Source organism: Monodon monoceros, unplaced genomic scaffold, assembly GCF_005190385.1.
Source record: "Monodon monoceros isolate NGI ecotype Baffin Bay Population unplaced genomic scaffold, NGI_Narwhal_1 Super_Scaffold_13, whole genome shotgun sequence".
NCBI classification, from domain to species: domain Eukaryota; kingdom Metazoa; phylum Chordata; class Mammalia; order Artiodactyla; family Monodontidae; genus Monodon; species Monodon monoceros.
In genome coordinates this window covers 64,560,641-64,582,939 of record NW_021703769.1, presented here as the reverse complement: position 1 = coordinate 64,582,939, position 22,299 = coordinate 64,560,641, and the positions used below count along the sequence as shown (strand labels likewise).

Here is a 22,299-nt window from a genome sequence, read left to right as displayed (position 1 = left end):
TGTGCATTGTGCCATCTGATAATGTGATCTCAGGATGACCAGATCATCTGCTTTTTCAAGAGCAACCAGAAAGGTAGAAATCACCCATTTTTAAATCTTGATATCTCATTCAGATTTTTTCTTAAAAAAAGCCAGGGCTAGGGCTTCTCCAGTGGTGCAGTGGTTGAGAGTCCGCCTGCCGGTGCAGGGGACACGGGTTCGTGCCCCGGTCCGGGAGGATCCCACATGCCGCGGAGCGGCTGGGCCCGTGAGCCGTGGCCGCTGGGCCTGCGCGTCCGGAGCCTGTGCTCCGCAGCGGGAGAGGCCACAGCAGTGAGAGGCCCGCGTACCGCCAAAAAAAAAAACAAAAAAAAAACAAAAAAAAAAGCCAGGCCTAGATTGAGCCAAGTGACTGCTAGTTTATCACCTTTGTCTTAGACCATTTTCTCAGACTGTTGCTTCTCTCAGCTACGCTTCTTTCTTTTCTTTCAATTTTTAAATATTTTGAGTAATTAATGCTGCATGTAATAAAAAAATAAAATAAAATCAAACAATGCAAAAAGTATAGGACTATGGCTCCATTTTGTCCCCTCAAGGGACATTTGGGGAAACATTTTTGTTGTTAAAACTAGGGGGTGCTACTGACATCTAGTAGATAGAAGCAAAGGATGCTGCTAACTATCCTACAATGCCCAGGACAGTCCCCCACAACAAAAGATTATCCAGCCCAAAATGTAAATAGTACGGGGGTTGAGAAACCCTGGTATAAAGTGAAAGGTACACCTTCCTCCTAACCGTCTTAGAGACAACCACTACTAACAGTTTATGTATGTTTCCAGAAAGTGTTTGTGCATATAAAAGGGTGTGAGTTGTTGACAGAAATAGATTCGTTTTCTGTTCTGTTGGGGAATCTTAAAGCTTCAGTTTTCTCTGTTGCTGAATGAAGAAAGAATACCAGAAATGCAAATGACATAGTTGGCAGTTCTGTGAAAGCTGAGGCATTTGACATGTATCCTGACCCGGTTAGAAAGCCAGCACTTCTCCTCAAAGGCAATCAGAGGAAGGCGCTGAAATGAACTGGTACCCTTTCCAGGTTCCTACACCCAAATTATTGTTATTGTCAAAGCTCAATTCATGACCCCTTTCTAGCATCTTTTCTCCTTCCCCTATGTCCTTTCTGTGGCAGGCTTATACAAGAGAAATGAGGGGAAACCAGGAAAAGTAGAGAAGAGAAATGGGGACAAGGTCAGAATATGGTCTGTAAAATGATGATGCTGTGTTGGGAGAGGACAGGCCTGTAAAATCCAACGGTGTATGTAGCTTGTTCTGGTCCCTCTGTGCTAGAGGCTTGATTAGATTCAGCTGGGATAACTTCCCAGGAAACTGCAGGTACTGTGTCCCTCAGAGTGTGCCATATTAGGAGGCACATACTGTCTGGTCATCTTTTTTCATTAAGATTGATCAGTGGGTTCAGGCATTGTCAGTGTGATTCAGCTCGCGACTCCTCCACCGCCTCCTTTATAAAGTTTCCCATCAGCCTTTCACCTAATATGGTGGTTCTCAATCTTGGCTGCACATTGAAAGCACCTAGGGAGCTTTAAGAAAATCTCCATGGAAAGACAAATACCATATGATATCACTTATATGTGGAATCTAAAATATGGCACAAATGAACCTATCTATGAAACAGAAACAGACTCGCAGACGGATGAGTTGGGAGTTCGGGGTTAGTAGATGCAAACTATTATATGTAGAATGGATAAACAATAAGGTCCTATTGTATAGTGCAGGGGACTATATTCAGTATCCTGGGACAGAACATAATGGAAAAGAATATAAAAAAGAATGTATATATGTGTATAACTGAGTCACTTTGCTGTACAGCAGAAATTAATACAACATTGTAAATTAACTATATACTTCAATAAAAAAATAAATCAAAAGCAGTCAGTGAGAAAAACAAGATTATCTCTAAAGAACAGCAGTTAGACTGACAACAAATGTCTCAATAGCAACAGTGCAATTTGTGGAATAATACCATCATTGTGCTAAAAGAAAGTATGCAAACGTAAAATCTATCTTTCAAGAATGAGGGTGAAATAAAGAGGACATCTCAATTAAAAATTGAAAGAAAGAAGAAAAAAAAAAAGAAAATTTCCATGTGCAGGCCTCACCCTCAACCAATTAAGTTAAAATCTTTGTAGGTGAGACCCAGGTACTGTGTTTTTTTTTTTAATTTTTTTTTTAGGCACTGTGTTTTATAAAGCTTTTCAGGTAATTTCAGTGTGCAGCCAATGGGAACCACTGACCTAATGGTTTTATCAGCCTTAGAAAATCATTACCCAGATCCATTATTTCATTAGGGGCTGCAAAATGAGGATATTTTAATTCTATCATTCCTCCCACATTTATTAGCTGGAACTCTTCTATAAAGAAGAATTTTTCTTTATCAACTCTTTGGTTTACTCTAAATATAGTTCAAAAAGGACAGGCAGAAAAGATGCTTGGTTCATACTCTTTATTTACCAGCTTTCAGAATAATGAATTGGTGCCCTAGTAACCTCCAAAGTTACTTAAGCAGTAAGATGGGGGTTTTTGGTACGATTATTAATGTATTAGTTTTAACATATTGGATGTTTCAAATATAGTGGTATTTTACTCCACTGCTGTCATTATTCTTTTTGATGCTCAGATTATTCAGTCTTTGGCCTGTGGTAGCACCTCTGTATCAATATCCTTTTCACATACCCCAGTGGTTTTTGATAACTTCCTTGCTGTGTAGAACTACCATACATATTTCAGGCTTATCTTGAACAAATGTTTCTCCAAGGAACTCCAATTCCTTTAGCAGTTGATGGTATTTGGAGACCTGGGGTTCCCATCACTACTGAATGCATCATTGATTGCAGACCTTACTTTCCACTAATTCTCTTTTCGGCTGTATGTAACCTGCTTTTTTAATCAGTGCTTTGAGTTTTTATCTTCAATGACGGTGCTTTCCATTTCTAGAAGTTTTGTTTTGTTCCAAATCCATGTATTTTTGTTTTCTGTAGAACTCAGAATTTTGTTTTCCATAGAACTCTGAATTTTAGGCTACTGACTCAAGAAGCAATGTGGAAAAAGTAAACAATTCTTCAGTGAGAAATTAAAACTCAGGGGTGTAGATTTACAGTACCCTATGGTATGGGATTCTCAAGCTGAGAAATTTCCCATAAAACTGATCCAGAAATTTCCCATAAAATCTATCCAGAATGGCAAGATGCTGGGGACACCAGTGTCTGCATATGCAAAATTGTTCTGTTAGGGCACTCCTAAAACCCAAGATATATCAGACTCCCTCAAAATAACACAAACTTGCTGATTGTGAACTCAACAATAAAAAATTATAAACTACATGAGGAAATATATAAGGCATAAGGCATAATCACTATAAGGCATAATCAGCCCATAGAACAATCAAAAGAATTAACCCCCAGTATTATGGGGGTATTATGGGCTGAATTGTGTCCCTCCCAAATCTGTATGTTAAAACCTAATTCCCAGTACCTCAGAATGTGACTGTATTTGGAGATAAGGTCCTTAAAGAGTTAGTTGTGAGGTCGTTAGGGTAGGTCCTAATCCAATATAACTGGTGTCCTTATAAGAGGAGATTAGAACACAGACACACTGACAGGAAGAAGACCATGTGAGGACACAGTGAAAATATGACATGAGAAAATGGCCACAAACAAGCCAGGGAGAGAAGCCGCAGAGGAAACCAACCCTGCCAGCACCTTGATTTTGGATTTCTAGCCTCCAGAATTGAGAGAAAATTAATTTCTGTTGTTTAAGCCACCCAATCTTTGGTTGTTTATTATGGCAGCCCTAGCAGATTCATATTGTCTCTAAAAAAGATCATAAAAGAAACGCATCTAAAAATCATTAGAGAAAGAACACAAAGCAGATTTCTGGCCTTCTTACATGAGAGTGCAGTCGTTTGAGGATCCTAACTTTATAAAAAAGTCTCAGTTCTAGCGTCCCACCCCTTGTAAGTGCAAAGCTATATTCCCTGTGGACAAACTTCAATCACTAGACTGGTGAAATAAAGTATGGTATTTTCCAAAGGTGAAATACTATATAACCATGAAAAAGAATATGGCCTTTATATATGTACTGATGTGGAAAAGATCTAAGTGAAAAAAGCAAATGTGTATAATAGTGTATACACATTTACTTAAATGCGTGAAATATCTCTGGAAGGACTCACAAAAAGGTGTAACATCGGCTGCCTCTGAGGAAAAGAGATGTGGAAGAGATCTATTTGAAATTTCACTGTCCAAATACCTGTTTTCCTAGTAAAATAAATTTACAAAAACCCAGTTCCTAAATGAACTTATTTGCAAAACAGAAATAGAGTCACAGATGTAGAAAACAAGCTTATGGTTACCAGAGGGTAAGCGGGGGAGGGATAAATTGAGAGATTGGGATTGACATATACACACTACTATATATAAAATAGATAACTAATAAGGACCTACTGTATAGCACAGGGAACTCTTACTCAATACTCTGTAATGGCCTATATGGGAAATAATCTAAAAAAGAGTGGGTATATGTATATGTATAACTGATTCAGTTTGCTGTACACCTGAATCTAACACAACATTGTAAATCAACTATACTCCAATAAAAATTTTAAAAAGAAAAACCCAGTTCCTAGTTCTTTGGTTATGTGCTAACCTTTCTAGTTTGGAGTTACCTCTTCATTTTTGGCACCTGGGAATTTCTCTTCCTTTCAAACTCTTATTTTTTTTTTTTCAGTTTGTGTCCTTTTTTTTTTTTTTCATGAAGAATGTCTATCTATTTAGAGCAAAAGAGGAATCAGTAGTATCTTCGTTCACCATCTTACCAGAAGTCTAAAGCTTCCTCAGAAAGATGCTAATTTCATAATTAACAAAAGCCAGTGGCTTTCTTTCTGAGTCCAGAATTTTAACGTAACCCCTTCTTCTGTGATGTTACTATTAATACGGTCTTAAATAGCCTATTCTCTTTCAAAAGTCTTTTTTCTTCCTGATCTCAGGCCTGCTGAAATTTGCTGATGATCTTGGTATGGGAGGTGCCAAAACACAGACCATCTCCCTTGGCCAAGGCCAAGGCCCTATTGCTGCCAAAATGATTAACACTGCCATCAAAGATGGGACCTGGGTGGTCTTACAGAACTGTCATCTGGCCACGAGCTGGATGCCTGCGCTGGAGAAGATCTGTGAGGAGGTGATTGTTCCTGAGAGCACCGATATGGGATTCAGGTGAGATGGGTGATTGTTCCTGAGAGCACCAATATGGGATTCAGGTGAGATGCTGCTCCACCCCTGAGTCCCTCGGCCCCAACCTCGAGTTCCAGATGTTATGCTAATGGCTGGGAATGCAAAGATGAACAAGACACAAGGGTATTGTGTAGACACAAGTTCTACCCTTAAAGAAGCTCTCAGTCTAGTAGAAGGCAGACCATAGATGAATAATGTTGATACCATGCAATACCTGCTGTACTTGTTTGAATAAGAATGGAAAAGGGAAGGAAAATTTGGGGAAGACCTGGAGTACCGAAAGATGAATAGGAGTTTTCCAGGAAGGACATTCCAGGCACAAAGGGCAGCATTTGTAAAAGCAAAGGAAAGACCAAGAAGTTATCCTATGATTCCTGGGTATACACTGTGAGAAATTGTTTTGGGGAGGTAATAGGAGATGTGCCTGGGAAGGTAGATTAAATGCCAGCAAATCGGAGTTTTAAAACTTATTTGCCTAAAAACAAAAAAAATCCACCCGTAGTCTAGGTACTTGATTTATCCTATACTTGTTTAGATCCATGGAATTTTAATCAATATTGGAAACAGCTATTTATTTTCTGTGAACTTTAAAGCCCAGCAAGACTGGCCCTAAGTATTTGCATTTAGAGGATGATGAGATGAAACAGACTTCAAAGCCCCTTTTAACTCAAATGTTCAGTGATTCTTTCATTCTGGGCCAGGGGTCAGCAAACTATGGCCAAATCCAGTCTGCTGCCTGTGTTTGTACAGCTTGCAATCTGAGAATAGCTTTTACATTTTTTATGGTTGAAAAAAATTGAAAGAGGTATAATATTTCATGACATGTGAAAATTATATGAAATTCAAATTTCAGTGTCTATAAATAAAGTTTTATTGAAATACAGCCATGCTCACTCATATACTGTCTATGACTGCTTTAATGCTTCAAGTAGTTGTGACAGAGACCATATGGCATGCAAAGTCTAAAACATTTACTATTTGATCCTTCATAGGAAAAGTTTGCCAACTCCTGCTCTAGGCAACAAAGTTTGCCGGTTATTTTTATTTTAGTCATGTCTGCCTGAAAATAGAAAAGCGTTTGGTGTTTATTTACAAAGCCAGATTAGGCCGTAGTTGATTGTATTCACGTAAGGCTCATATGAGATTCATGTAAGAGTTTAAGAGGAAATCCATTAATTTCAAGAATTCTATTTGGTTTTGGATGCTGAGTTGACTCATTGACCATCAGGGACATACTCAATGAAGAAAAAATTATTCATGTTGACATTTAAGGTCTTCTGTAATATGATCTTAACCCAAGTCACAAACTCAAGTGCCTATACAACGAGGAATGTAACATAAATGAGTGAAGAGGACTGGGCACAAGAAATATTCCACTTTCCACAGTACAATAGCTATCACCATGGACGGTCAGCCTCAGTGTTGAATACCGGTAGAGAGTGGTGGGGACTGTGGTGAACTAGAGGCACATGCCCTGTAGAGAAGAGCAGTTACTGCCTACTACCAGCTGTTGCCAAGCAGGAATACAGGCCTCTTGTATCCAGATTTTATGACTATTTTAAAGGAAAGATGGGAATCTAGAACTTTTAAAAGAAAGCCCTAGATTTTTAAAAGTTGGCAACTACTTCAAAAATATGTTACAGCATTGTGTTGGTTTGCATGGTAAGAGTTCAACATCACCCATCTGCAGACTGAAGTCAGGCCACAGGCCCCCAGGTTATGGCCTCTTCCCTTCCCTCTGAGGCCTGTGCCTAGACCACAGCAGGCTGCCCACTATAGGCCTTACCACATCCCAAACTTTTCCTCCTCCGTGCAGTTGCTCAGCCTGTGTCCTGTGTCTTTAATGACCTTCCAACCCCAAATCCTCCTGTTGGAAACCTCTCTAATGTCTAGCAAAAAAGAAAAACAAACCCACAAAAATGAAACAAAACAGGATGCCACAGTGTGTATGTAACCTGAGCTTGAGTGAGAAAAACAAATGAATAAAAGCCTGGAAGACAATATGCCAAAATGTTAACCTGTAGATGGTAAAATCATGTATTTTTTTCCTTTCTAAATACTTTTACCTATGTTCCCATTTCTTATGGGCATAGATATACTTCTATTATTTAAGAAAAGAAATCTTCCATATCCTCAAGACCCATTTCTAATGCCATTGGCCTCTATGGCAGGGATCAGCAAACTTTTCCTGTAAGGGCCCAGATAGTAAATATTTTAGGTTTTACAGGGCATGTTGTCAGTTGCAACTGTTCAGCTCTGCTGTTGTGGCATGAAAGCATCCATAAATAATTTGTAAATGAAGAGGTGTGGCCATGTTCCAATCATATTTTATTTACAAAAACAGGCTAAGGCTAGATTTGGCTCCCTGGCAGTAGTTTGCAGACTTCTGCTCTCTCCACCCCGTGGAAATCTCTTCTTCCCATGGACCCCCATGGCCCATTATTTCCCTCCCTCCCTGTGGTCTTGATTTTATAACTCCTTGGCATTCTGTTTGCTTGTCTTTTCTCCCCTCCCCAGCTCCCTTTTCCCCTCCTAGCAGCAAGGCTGTGAGCATCTAGAAGCAAGAAACAATTCTTTTCTCATTTCGGCCACTCCTGGAGTGCCGGGTGTAGTACTTGACCATAATAGATGCTCAGAAAGTCCCCAGCAGGGCAGGAACATGGTGTAGTGATTAGGACACAGGGCCTTTGGAGTCAGGGAGCCCTGAGTTCATCTTGGTTCTGCTGCTTCTAAGTGGTGTGTCCTTGAAAACCCCACTTGACTTCTCCATGCCTCTGTTTCCTCACTGGTAAAGGGGATAATAAATCATAGGGTGGCTGTGAGGATTAAAGTAAATGAAGGGACATAAATTAAATTCTTAGCATGGGGTCCAGCATCTAGTGATGCTTAATAAATGGTAGTTATTATTTTCTGTTACTGTTTTTCAATATAATGTATTGCATTTCTGTAAATAGTCGCGTCTGTTGTTCTTCCAGACTCTGGTTAACCAGCTATCCATCAGAGAAGTTTCCAGTCAGCCTCCTCCAGAATGGGATTAAGATGACCAATGAGCCCCCCAAAGGGCTCCGGGCCAACCTTTTGCGCTCTTACCTCAGTGACCCCATCTCAGACCCTGGGTTCTTCCAAAGTTGTACAAAAGCAGTGATGTGGCAGAAGCTGTTGTTCGGCCTTTGCTTCTTCCACGCCGTCGTTCAAGAGAGGAGAAATTTCGGAGCCCTAGGTGAGAGGTGGCAGCATACCTGGATTGCCTGGGGGAAAGATCACAGGCAGATACAGGGGTACGTTCGAGTTTGTACCCAGGGTTGCCAGTAAAATAGGGTCTAAGTATGTTCCATGCAATATTGGGGACATATTTATACTAAATATGATTCGTTGTTTATCTGAAATTAAATTTCACTGAGTGTCTCTCTATTTTTATTTAACAAGTCTGGCAGTCCTATAACCAGGTCAATATCAATGTCAGGGAAAGAGGTGATGCTCCAGAATCAGAGGTCCCCTAATTACGGGAGTAATATGATAATGAGAAGAGTGGAGGCCCTTCCCTTTGGTGTATTTGCCTAGCTTGGGTATCATGGCCACTCTCCAGGGAATCGTCACCAGGTGATTTATAACATTTTAGGTTGCTCTCTTTACCTGTGCATAACAATGAAAGAAATACAGCTGGGACATCTGCTTGTGCTTCTCCTTGAAAAAATAAGCATAAATTTCTTTATTAATGTAAGTTATCCATGGCCTAACTTAAGCGACTCAATATTCTCGTTAGAGCAGATCATGTGCTAAATACAGATCCCATATCACCATGGTTTTAAGGTTGGATTATTTTTCTCTCACCCATGGGCTGAGTCTAATTCTTTTCTTGAAATGACCCACCTTAAGGTATTCTTAGCCATTCTTTTGGGTTACAAAAGGAGGCAAATTGTCCTTTTGGTGATTCTCTCAGAACATCCTCTTTCCTTCTACCTGCCCCAGTTAGCTCCACAGACCACCTGACCCTTCAACTGAGGGTTTCAGAGACGAGACAGCCAAAGGTGACACTCTCTCTACATCTGCATCTCACACACCACATTCTCCCACCACCATTCTCCTACCCGTGCCAGACCTCCAAACATCCATACGACAGTTTGGCTTATAGTCAAGTGCCCAGTTGTGTTCTCTTTGCCAGAACCGAAGTTTTTGTTATTTTATTATATTTTTAATTTGAATGTGAATGTTTAGGAGGAAATTAAACGTCTCCATTGAGCACAGGTCCTACCATACCCTACTGTCTTACATCCAGCCTGGTTCATACATTTATGTCACTTGTGCAGCCCCGCTGGGCATTTACCATTATAACACTTGAAAATACAAGCAATAGTTTCTTCAAGGCCTGCCATCTAGTTCTCCCATGAGTGGGAGGAGGGGCATTCTCAAAGCTAACTTAGTTCTATTGCCCAATCACAGATAGTGCTCTCTAGCTATGCTTTGGTGTTATTTTTGGCGTTCGGTGCATTACCACAGTATTCCAGCCAGGGTGAATAACTCTCATTCCACAAATCCCAGGATGTTAACATCTTCCTTATCAAATGGGGGAGATCCATAAGGAAACTGACTTTAGAATGGATGTTTTCTCAGGCAGAATGTCTCCCACATTGGCAGTAAATGTCAAAGCTAATAGTTGGCATGGTGCTTGATATTCACAGGGCTGAAAGAGGCTCTTGATCCATAGTGATGCTTAATTCCACCAGCTCAATCTCTGAGTGGAAATTAAGAGCTCTCATCCCTGAAGCATCTAATTTATCTCTGCCTCATGCAGGTTGGAATATTCCTTATGAATTCAACGAATCCGACCTGAGGATTAGTATGCGGCAGATCCAGATGTTTCTGAATGACTACAAGGAGGTGCCGTTGGATGCTCTGACCTACCTGACAGGTATTTACGGAAGGAGGCTTTGGCAACCATAAACCTCCACGATTATGCTCCACCTTCCTGCTCCTCTGCTTCCATCTCCATTTGTTTACTTACTCACTCATGCTTTCAACAGACATGGAGCTCTTAATGATGCTGGTCGCCATGCTGTATATTGTAAAACAAACAAACCAACAAAAACAAAAAACACACACAGAAAAATCAAGATCAATCCCTCCCTTTAAGGGGTGCACAGTCTACAAAGGGAAGGAAATATAACAAAATAAATAACAGCACAGTGATAAGTTCAGTAAGAGAAACATTTATAAGATAGCACAATGATTAAATTTCAGACATGGGGTGGGGATGATTAGGGAAAACTTCCTGAAGGCGTGAAAGATGGTTTTGAAGGATAAGTAGGAGTTTTACAAGTGGAAGAAGAAAGCGGGGGCAGGCAGTGGGAAAAAGGAAGGAGAGCACTCCCAGCAGAGGTGCCCTGAGGTGAAAATGACACTTGCTGTTTTGTATTAAAGCAATTCTTCAGCAATCTTTTATCAGTCATCCAATATATACTAGTACATAATATGGAAGAATGTAAATATATAAGACTTGGTCACTGCCCTCAAGAAGCACACCATGTAATCCCAGAGATAGGAGATAAACTATAGATGAGCTAAATGAATGGATTACCATGGCCAAAAGTCAAAATGCAGCTCAATAGAAAAACCTGGGCATCTTCCAGGTCACACACAAGTTCCTCCCTCAACTCTGGATCCTTTCCCCAATCATACGGCAGGCACTTTATCTACATCATTCAGTCTTCACAGCAATCTTATGAGCTTCACTTTAGTGACCCTGTTTTACAACTGACAAGACCGAGGCCTTAGAGCAGTGGTTCTCAACCAAGGGTGATTTTGTCTCCTAGGGGACATCTGACAAACTGAGGAGACATTTTTTGTTGTCACAACTAAATGGATGTGCTACTGGGTAGAGGCCAAGGATGCTGCTAAACATCCTACAATGCACAGGACAGCCCCCTACAACACAGGGCTACCCAGTCCAACAAGTTAATCGTGCCAAGATTGAGAAATCCTGCTTTAGAGTGATTAAATTCATTTGTAAAAGGTGACAAAGACCTTAACTCAGCACAGTGTCTCCTAAACCGAAACCCCAGGTGACACACAACGTAAGTTCAGTGGATTTTAGTTAGGTGAGAGAACTTTTCCAAAGAAATGAGCCATATTCCCATTATTCCAGACCACACAGAAGCACATCCCAGGGCTCCCCTTCAGATCACAGAATGAGTGCATAATTGCCCTGGGATGAGGTCTTAGTATTGGACTGCCTGCAGCTCATAAACCAACCTGCTCCAACTGTGCCAGCTGGCTTGAGGATAGTCACTTTCCAACTGCACCAGTCAGGATAGACTAGTTAGTCTGAGATAACAAGCAATCCCCAAATCTCAAGGGTGTGAGACATTTCTTGCCCATTCTGCATGTCCAGTGTGAATTGGCAAGGGTCTCTGCTCATTGTAATTATCTACCAGGGGCACAGTTGGCAAAGGCTCCACCAACTTTTGATGCCACCATCTCAACATACACTTGTGTGGTCACTGCCACAGGGTAGCACTGAAGAGCTCATGCCAGGAGTTAAATGTGCAAGAACTTGTCACCTGGCCCCACCTCACTGCCAGAGGCCCCGGGAGTTATAACCTTCCTATGTACCTGGAAGGAAAGAAGATCAGATAGAGATGATTATTAGAGCTCTGTACTGACCGCAAGGGACAGACTAACCAAAGAGACAGGTCTTATTTGGAGAGTGGTTATCGAATTAGATGGGCCAAAGTCAAATACATTCTTAATCTGGTACCCCCAACCCTGTGGCAGAGCCAATGGAGAATCTAGAAGAGATATAAGGCACATCCTGGCCCCTTTAGGAACTTGTGCTCTTGCTACAAAGAGGAGACATATAAGTAAAGAAATGTACCTTCCTTCATAAACATAAAACCCAGAGCCTGTAAGGGTATCCCCTGAAGTAAAATTTGCTGTTGAGAGAGTGGAGGTGGGACCCTGAATCATGACTCTGTACCTGTTTACCTTCACTGGTAGTCCCTCTTTGGTACTCTCTAGCACTGCCATGCTGACTTCAGGGGGGAACTACTCTCCCTTTAATATTGTAGTTCTAGTGTTGTCATAAACCTCTTTACAGCTGGGACAAACTATAATGTTCCAACTAAACTTTGCTAAAGGCCTGAGAGGTCAACAGAGAGAGATCTAGATGGTCTGGCTTAAGGTCAAATAGTTTTTGCAGGGCTCAAATTACTCAGTAGGTATGAGCTTCCCCTTAGTCTCTTACTTCTTCCTTAATGAGCCACCGGGATACTCCTCCTAGACATTTAGACCCCTCCAATACCAAGAGAGGCTGAGGCCTCCTCAACTTGAGTCATACTTCCTGTTTCATGTCTGTAGACCTGCTCCTTCCTAGAATGATTAGAATTGGAAATGAGCCCACCCTTCAGGGGAGCCCTTGCATGCAAACACACACACACACACACACACACACACACACACACACACAGATGTCTTTTCCTTGCACACTAGTGTGTTGTCCCCAGCTTCCAAATACCAGGTGGTACCCACATACTGTGGAATCTGATCCAGCTAGAAAGTGCATCCTGGGTTGGTGAGATGGATTTGATGGCCCCTCAAAAAATTACCTAATTCTTTTTGTAGAAATCTGAGTGTAGAAACCTGAGTCTCAGAGAATGATGTTGATGATGGGGATGGGGGTAGGAGAGTCATATCCCAAAGAAGTATATATAGGATAATCTTAATTTTCTAAACTATACGTATTTGTAAAAGCTGTAGTTGAATGCTTTCTATATGCTAAGCATCGTACTAAATGCTTTATAAGCGTTGTTAACCACAACGACGCAAGATAGGTATGCAGTTATCTCTACTTCTAGACAGATGAGAAACTGCTAATAAGTGGCAAAAGTTGGAGCCCAGAAACTGGCTGTAATTGGAGCTCAGTACTGTCTCATGCCAGAGTTCTTGCCCTGAACCACATTTCTATAATGCCTTTCACATTTATGTACACATACACACAAATGTCCAGACAAATGTCTGGAAGATGCCTAAATGTTAACAGTTACCTTTGTTGGAATTATTGGTGATTGTTTTGCTTTTCTTTCAGTTTATCACTATTTTCTAGTTTCTAATATGATGAACATGTATTATTTTTGTGGCAACCATAATACCAAAAAGGCCTGGTCCCATCCCAAGCTGAGCATGGTTTTAGCAACCCTGTGTCTCAGCAGAGCTCCTTGGCTGGAAGAATCCTCTGTTTTAGGTTATTGACCAAGTTCATTATGGGCTCAACTTCTTCTTCTGTTGGTTGTCCCCAGGGGAATGTAATTATGGAGGCAGAGTGACAGATGACAAAGACAGAAGGCTCCTGCTATCCCTTCTGTCCACGTTCTACTGTAAGGAAATTGAGCAGGACCATTACTGTCTTGCTCCTGGAGACACTTACTACATCCCTCCTCATGGCTCCTACCAGGTGAGGGGCAGGGGAGGGAGAGGTCCCTCTGTCCCCCCAGAGGGGCTTGGCAGTCTCCATGTGGCTAGGGTTGCAGTGTATCCAAGGAGGGCCCAGGGATAGCTTGGGCTTCCTGACTCGGGTCCATAAGCTATTTCAAATCTTCCCAAAAGCCTACAAGATACACATTATTACTGTTTAATGAATGCTGGGCATTTGGTAGACAAGATCTTTCAAAATATGGGGTCCATCTGGGGAGAAAGGGCAGGGATGTTTAAGATGAAGCCTTGGTAGTGAACAGGATGGAAATTGCTACTTGAAATCAAAGGTTCAGAAGGTGGCAAAGGGAGGGACAGAAAAACTGGATGGGAGAATGATAAAAGGAAGAAGAAAACAAGAAATCTGAAGGAAGAATGAAAAGGGCTTACTTTCATCAAGTACCTGTTAATGTGCCGAAGCCTTATTCCTTCATAACCTCATTTATTTTCCCACTTACAGATAAGGAAACTGGGCTTTCAGGTGACTAGCTCAAGGTTACACAGTTGGTTTAAGATGGAGCTAGGATCCAAATCCTGTCCTGCCTGAATCCAAACCCAGTTTTTGTCTCCAAAGCTAAGACTGCTGGGGGAGCAGGGAGGAAGCCAGCAGAGGTGGGAGGGGAGATACTCAGTCCATCTACCTTCATACTCATACTCACTCCTCCAAAACCTGTATGAGGGAAAGCTTGGGATGTCTTGGCCCCGGCGGTGTGTGCGTGTGTGTGTCTATGGCCTGTGCTACCGAAACAGTGTGATTCCTGCATGGGTCTGCTCTGGCAAAACCTTGGGTGATCTGTGGGACCCCAAGGAACCTGAACTTATGTCAACTGAAGATTTCCTTTCCAGTCCTATATTGAATATCTCAGGAACCTCCCTATCACAGCCCACCCAGAAGTGTTTGGCCTGCACGAGAATGCCGATATCACCAAAGACAACCAGGAAACCAGCCAGCTGTTTCAAGGGGTGCTGCTGACCCTCCCTAGGCAGTCAGGAGGGAGTGGCAAGTCCCCTCAGGTAACCAGGCTTGAATTCAATTTCCCAGGCAATTTTTCATGTAGTGGGCACGCAGGATTGTGGCTGATGACCGAGAAGGCAGAAAAGTGGAGGCCTGGCAGACCCCTGAGGGAGGATATGGGTGCTCTGGTCTTACTGCTGAGAGTCTTTAAATACTGAGCTGGAAGAGCACCAGTGTTTCTAAAATGTCAGCTATTCCTATATAACCTTCATGATTCATTGCTATATCCACATATCATCTGTATTCCATTTATATAATACTTAAAACTAAATCTCTTTTGCTTAAAAACATTTATTTAAAAAAACTGCACATCAGGACCATAAGTGGAAACCCAGTACCATTTCCGTAATGTCGTGACAGCCACAAAAAGAAAACAAAGGCTAAACATTATTAGGTTCTTCCAGATGCTGCTGCTGATGTCTTTCTGGCTCCTTGGGAAAAGGGGAGGATCAGCAAGTGTTCCAGAGCAGTCTCAGCTCTGACCTGAGACTTTCTCCTTGAAGGGAACGAAAAGAAAAAGGTGGCCAAAACTTGACAAGAGAGTGACTTTCTCATCATGTGATTCAACATTATTTGCTCTATGTCCTGGAAACACCTGGAGTCATTTTGGGTATCTCTTGTGATCATTCCACACATTGTGAAGGACTGATCCTGTCTACCCTCCTTGGTCTACAGATGAGGGCAAAACAAACCCTGCAAGAAGTGACCCACTTCAAGGCATTCAGAAACACAGAGGCAGTGCCAGGCCCAGAACCACATCTCCTGACTCCACCCTGATCTCTCCTTTCCTTCTCTTCCCTTCTCCAGCTTCTGAGCTACTCCATGTTCAACCCTGCTTAGCTGCGGACTTTGCATGCAGTTGGCCTTTCATATCCACAGGTTCTGCATCCTTGAATTCGACCAAAGATTGAAATAGTCAGAAAAAAAAATTCCAGAAATTTCCAAAAGGCAAAACTTGCATCCACCCCACTTCAGCAATTATTAAAAAGCATTTACATTGTACTTACAATTATTTACATAGCATTTACATTGTATTAGGTATTATGAGTAATCTAGAAATGATTTAAAGTATGGGGGGGAGGGGGGATGTGTGTTGGTTCTATGCAAATACTACACCATTTTCTATTAGGGACTTGACCATCTGTGGAGTTTGGTCTTGCAGCCAATCCCTAGTGGATACCAAGGGATGATTGTATTTGGTTTCTCAGTTTGGTTCATAGTACCATAAGCGGTAATATGTGTGAAGATAAAGCAGCCTGGTTTGTGTGTCTCAGCTTAGGGATGGAAATTCCCCTCACAGTGGGAAGAGGGAAGGAAGTGTACATTCCAGCCTCCTCGAGCCAAAGGACAGCAGAGCTGTGTTTCTCTCCCACACCTCCTCTTCCTACTCTTCCTCTAGGCCTGTCCCCTCCCTACTTGGCTAAACTCACTGCCATGGGCTATTCTTAATGCTGAGGAATGGCCTACTGCCTTCCCAGGTGTCCATGTCACTGGCACAGAGCAAAGTCTCACCTGTACCAGGAGCTGGTCCTAAGGGGCTGGCTATGAGAGCCTTGGGAGATTGTCTCCCAGGGGTGACCTTGAAGATTTGAGCAGTTCTGCAGGGTTCAGCACTGCCCTGAGTCTACCTGGCTGGCTGAGCACGAATTTCCCACCTGGCCCTCAGGCCCTTGCTCAGGACTTTCATTGTTCAGCTTAGAGGTGATGTCCTCCCTAAGGCTGGGGGCAGGGGTGGGGGGTGGGAGTGGGTGGGATGGGTATCCTCCTTCCCCTCAGGGCAGAATTGGCTTCTGTAGGAGAGTTCCCAGAAAGGTCCTGTAGACTGTGTTTAAAAAGACAAAGGCTCACTGCTTCATGTTTAACTGGACAAAGCCACAGCCCGCTGGCCTTGTGTCTCATTCACCTCTCTAATGCTTACACTTTAAGGAAGTGGTTGAGGAGCTGGCCCAGGACCTACTCTCCAAGCTTCCCAATGACTTTGACTTGGAGTTGGTCGTGAAGTTGTACCCTGTGGTCTATGATGAATCTATGAACACTGTCCTAAGGCAAGAGCTCATCAGATTCAACAGGTGGGCTGTATGGTCTTACTTGGATCCTGGGAGTTGGCGTGAGGGGTAGAATCTAATGGGCAGTAACTAGAATGGACACTTGATAAGGGTTGCTGTGCAGAGTTGGTTTGCCCTACCTTGTAGGAAGGGCTGTAAATAGGGCCATCCCAGCATGTGTTGGCCCAGGGTTAAATCAGTTCCTTCTATTCATTCTCTCTCGTTCATTCATATGACATCTGTAAACTGGGGTGAAAACCAATATCAAGCACAGGCTAATAGTAAAAGTAATCATTAAAGCCACTTTTATTGATCCTTTAGTGCTAGAAATGGCTCCAAGCACCACTCATGCCTTTGCATTCAAACCACACAATAGTCTTTAAAAATATGCACATTTAGTAATCCCTCTACCACTGTTTTACAAATGAGAAAACTGAGACAGAAGGGCTAAGTAACTTGCTCAAGGTCACACAGTCATTCAATGGCAGAACTGAGTTTGAACCCAGGCTCTCTGATTCCAGAGCCCATGCACTTAGCCAGTATGTGAAATCAGGGTAAACTTAGAAAGGGGTGAGGAACAGTTCATCCCATTGCCGCTACCACAGGGGTAAGGAAGGGCTATTATAAGATGGCCATGGGACTAAGGGTCTCCGGCCTTCTATTCTAGTCCCTCCTCACTTCTCCTCCAGGTACTAGAGCATAGAGCCCGGTGGGATCACCTTGATTTGATTTCTAGATAGTCAAAACTGAAAGAGTTCCCAAACACCATCTAGGCCAGATGAGGAAATTCATCACTTCTGCCTCCACGTCAAGGTTCTTGCTGCTCCAAATACTCTTAAGTACTGCTCTCTCCATTTTGCTTCATTGGTCATTGCTCGGTTTTAGGGACAGCCCTGATGCCGAAAGACCGGTGAACTTGAAGAATGTCAACTAAGAATCTGTTGACTCCCTTAGTCTTAGGGTTACTCCCTATAGTCAGTAGGCAGTTGGCTGTGTGGATGACCAAGCAAAGTATGGCGTGTGAGTCAAGGATGCTGACTACTTGAGTCAGATACCTTGGTATGATGGGTTGTAGTCCTCATTCATCCAGACACCAGGCCAATGGCTTTCCTCCTCTGCCACTCATTCTCTGCTAAGGTCACTGGAGCTCTTGGTGGTTACAGAGGCCTTCACTAGCCTTTACCACTGGCCATTGTAATAGAAGAGAAGAGGGTAACAGCAATCTTATATTCCAGTGATGCTCAGGATTAACTACTTGGGGCAATATTGTAACGTACTTCCCCACTACCTTTTTTTTGCCTATTCACCCAGTGGTATGAGAAGCCCAAAATGACAGTTCAGCTTCCAATTCAGGGGAACCATTATTGTGTCTTCTAGGGCAAATATTCCTTCCCTGAGTACTAAAAATCTTGAAACTAGCAGAGCTCATAGTTTCAAGAATAGAAAGAAACCTTTTTCCAGTAGGTTTCAGGTATAATAGAGGTCTGTGGTATAATCCCGCAGAGGGTAGTTTTGCTCTTGACTCCTCAGCCAAGCACATACACCAATAACACGTTTGAACCTTAAATTCCTCTTAAGATAAATGTTTAGTGGTTACACATCCAGGAATCCCTTTCTCGCATTTGAGCCTTCTCATGTCCATTGGGCTGGGATTCCATAAGTCTTTGGACATGACAAGCTCTCTCTGGTAGCAGAGTCTTTGGTACTCTCAGCTGAATTCCCTCTGGACTTGATGAGGCCTCATAACAGAGGCCAGAGAGAGAGAGACAGGTGATCTTGGCATCTCTCAGGCTGCCCTTCAGCTGCCTTTCCTCAGGTATGCATGCACCTCATAGTCTATAAAAAGAACAACTTTGGCAATATAGATCAGAAGCCTTAAAACTGCATTACCCTTTGACCCAGAAATTCTACTTTTAGTAAGCATGTCATCATAAATTTCCGCAGTGATTAATATAGATGGGTGTTCCTAGTAATGTTGTTTACAGTGACAACAATCTAGAAATAATATGTTTCAGTGATAGAGGAACAGTTAAATTAAATGGAACACCTTGCAGTCATTAAAAAGGACGATTTTAGTTTGGTCTCTATTGAATTGGAAAGATGTTCCTTATATGCTAAGAGAGAAAAACAAATTACAAAAAACACATATATAGTATGATCCCATTAAAAAATAATTTGTGTTTACATATAGAAAAATCTAGAAAGATATACATCAAAGTTATCTTTAGGTGGTGAGATAATGGGTGATTTAATTTTTTCTCATCTTTACAATTCTTCTATCATGAATGTATATTATCTGACTTTTTAAAGGGAGGAAAAGTAAAAGGAGACTTGGAGTCAGTGTACTTGGGGTAGAATGAGGTCACTGGAGAGCCAGGCTGAGTCTGCTCCTTTGTTCTTGCAGATTGACCAAAGTGGTTCGCATAAGCCTCATCGACCTTGGCCGAGCAATTAAAGGGCAGGTTTTGATGTCCTCAGAGCTGGAGGATGTCTTCAGTAGCATGCTTGTGGGTAAAGTGCCGGCCATGTGGATGGCCAAGTCCTACCCATCACTGAAGCCCCTGGGAGGCTACGTGGCTGACCTGCTAGCCCGCTTGGCCTTCTTCCAGGTACCTTGGAGTCAGGGTAACTGGGCACCTGGCATTCTCATTCAGGTGGAGAGGACGTTCTGAAATGATGGATTAGAGGCAGAGGGAGTAGGGCAGTCTCACAGCATCCTGGACTGAGCACCTACTGGAAACAGTCTTACCAGGGTTGAGGGCAGGAGGGAGACTTTTCAAAGTCCTTGAAAAGATTATAGCCTCTAGAGGCAGGAGTGGGAACCAGAATAAATGTCACAAACTGGTGTCTCATGGGCCACAGCTCATGGGCTAGTAGATAGATTTGGTTTGGCTGCTTGGTTATTTAAAAATTTGAGCTAGCATATGAACACTGGATTGTTACGTATCAAAATACAGATGTTTGTCCTGCAAAAACAGGAAGACCTGAAACGATGGACCTGCATTCCTGCGTGGCAACTATTGCTGGAGATGAGTGGCTGTGGCTCAGTTTAGACAAGGCACACACCCTCCACTGCTACAGTCCCTACCACGCTCTACCGTATCCCTGACACCCGCCTGCACCCGCGCTTTTCTTAAAGTAGAGATATATTTCATTGTACTTTTGTTTCAAAGGGGGAAAATATAAGCTAAACTGAGAGGGCTGCCTGTTTCAAGAAAAATGAGAAAAAGCCTATTTCTTTATGGGACTTGTTGTATTACCTGCCTTTGAACAATCTTTGTTGTGTTGTTGACTTTGCATTTTTATTTCTGTGGCTCTCCAGGAATGGATTGACAACGGGCCTCCTGTGGTCTTTTGGATCTCTGGATTCTACTTTACACAGTCTTTTTTGACAGGCGTCTCTCAGAATTACGCTCGGAAATACGCCATCCCCATCGACCACATCGGATTTGAGTTTGAGGTAAGGGGCGTCTTGGGTTAGATCAACCCAAAGGGCCAACCAGAGAAAGCAGTGCTGTCCCTTTCCTTGAGTCCAAACATTTGGATCTGTTAAGGCTCACATACTTCCGAGATGGTACAAATGAAGTATTTAGCATGACTTAAAGTAGCTTCAAAAGTTATTCCCAACAGAATCAGAGGATTCCTAAGGCTTTGTCTCTGTGTGTATAAAAAGGAATCTTTCCAGAGGAAAATTCTGCCACAGTTGTACCGAGAAAAATGAAAGCACCTTCCACATTGTTTATTCAACATGATGGACTCTTCATTTGGAAGGATGTTAATGGTCTTGTGTAGTGCTTTGCTTAAAGTCAAAGGGATGGCCAATAGTCAAGTATCACCCAGTCCATATTTGGAGAGAAAGTAGTAAGATGGACTGTTATAGAGCATTGTAGAATTTTAAATTCTATAGAAAGATCCTTTGAAATCATCTAGTCCAGAGGTCACAAACTGATTGCCCTAGGTCTTTATTTAGTTTATAAATGAACTTACCTTGATTGGCCTTTGAAGACAATGCTAAGCCAAAATTAATGCAATAAGAAAGCAAAATAACGGGAATAAACCCTGGAAAAAAGATAAAACTATCTTTTTTTGATGTTGAAATGATTGTATACCTAGAAATCCTAAAAACACACCTATCAGAATTAATAGAATTTGTAAGATGACTGGATACTGGTTAAATATACAAAAATCCTTTTCCTATTCTAGCAATAAATGCTTAGAAATAGAAATGGGAAAAAACATTCCATTAACAATAACAAAAAGATTAGAATTTGAATGACTTTAAATGGAGCTCGTGCTCTCTGCTTCACCATAATCCCCTCCACCCAGCTATTCTCCTACACCTAGACCATTTTCTGCATTTACCAGAAGAAATGTATCACCTCTGAATCCAAACAGTTGTATGCTGGAGCTGGCTTATGCTAACTCACCAGAACCTGTTAAAGCTGGTTGTTTGTTAAACAACTGATAGGCTGAAATTGACCATGGTGGGAGTCTTTACACCACAGAAATTGACAGAAACTACAAATCAAGGTTTCACTTCTCCTGCTAGAGAACTGTTTTACCAACATGCATCTGAACCTAACCCCTCACTACAGATCGAGGTTCAGAAAGGGGAAAGATTGTGCAAGGCCACTAAGCTAGGTAAGAGTTAATGTGGCCTCCTGGCTCTTACTTTGGTGCATTCTCTGTGCCTGCCATATATAAGGGCAGCATGCTAACTAGAAATCAGACCTGGCCCATGTAGCAGGCAGGAATATTATCAGAGAAGCCCCAGTATCCTGGGAAATGCATCCTGGGAAAGGCAGACAGTAAAGCCAGTTTGTACTTTTTCAATCTCTTAATGCTGCCTCATTTAGGAAAATGGCAGGTAATGGAACTCACAGTTTCCTGTCTTCCAGGTAACCACACAAGAAACAGTCATGGAGGATAACCCAGAAGATGGGGCCTACATAAAAGGACTCTTCTTAGAAGGCGCCCGTTGGGATAGGGAAACGATGCAGATCGGGGAGTCTCTCCCCAGAATCCTCTATGACCCATTGCCCATTATTTGGCTGAAACCTGGGGAAGATGCAATGTTTCTGCATCAGAACATTTATGTGTGTCCAGTCTACAAAACAAGTGCCCGAAGAGGTATCCTCTCCACCACAGGCCACTCCACCAACTATGTCCTATCCATTGAACTCCCAACCGACAGGCCCCAGAAGCACTGGGTAAACCGAGGAGTAGCCTCACTGTGCCAGCTAGATAACTGATGGCATCTGTCTCAACACAGAAAATAAAAGGAACTTCATTCGTTTTTTTTTTTTTTTTTTTTAAAGAAGGTGTTGGGGGTAGAAGTTTAGTACTTATTTATTTATTTTTGCTGTGTTGGGTCTTCGTTTCTGTGCGAGGGCTTTCTCTAGTTGCGGCAAGCGGGGGCCCCTCTTCATGGCGGTGCGCGGGCCTCTCACCATCGCGGCCTCTCTTGTTGCGGAGCGCAGGCTCCAGACGCGCA

General features: G+C 42.4%; 1 protein-coding gene across 2 annotated transcripts in view; it reads left to right on the top strand.

The window, feature by feature from the left end:
* Window positions 1–22,098, top strand: part of DNAH3 (dynein axonemal heavy chain 3) — a 196,863-nt gene extending 174,765 nt beyond the window's left edge. For both annotated transcript variants that reach the window (XM_029220957.1, XM_029220958.1), the window contains 9 exons: window positions 5,039–5,264; window positions 8,258–8,502; window positions 10,075–10,191; window positions 13,574–13,728; window positions 14,592–14,759; window positions 16,687–16,829; window positions 19,210–19,414; window positions 20,128–20,265; window positions 21,704–22,098. In XM_029220957.1, coding sequence (XP_029076790.1) covers window positions 5,039–5,264; window positions 8,258–8,502; window positions 10,075–10,191; window positions 13,574–13,728; window positions 14,592–14,759; window positions 16,687–16,829; window positions 19,210–19,414; window positions 20,128–20,265; window positions 21,704–22,057 — 1,751 coding nt within the window. In that variant the 3' untranslated portion in view covers window positions 22,058–22,098. The remainder of the gene's footprint in view (window positions 1–5,038; window positions 5,265–8,257; window positions 8,503–10,074; window positions 10,192–13,573; window positions 13,729–14,591; window positions 14,760–16,686; window positions 16,830–19,209; window positions 19,415–20,127; window positions 20,266–21,703) is intronic.
* The last annotated feature ends 201 nt before the right edge of the window (window positions 22,099–22,299 follow it).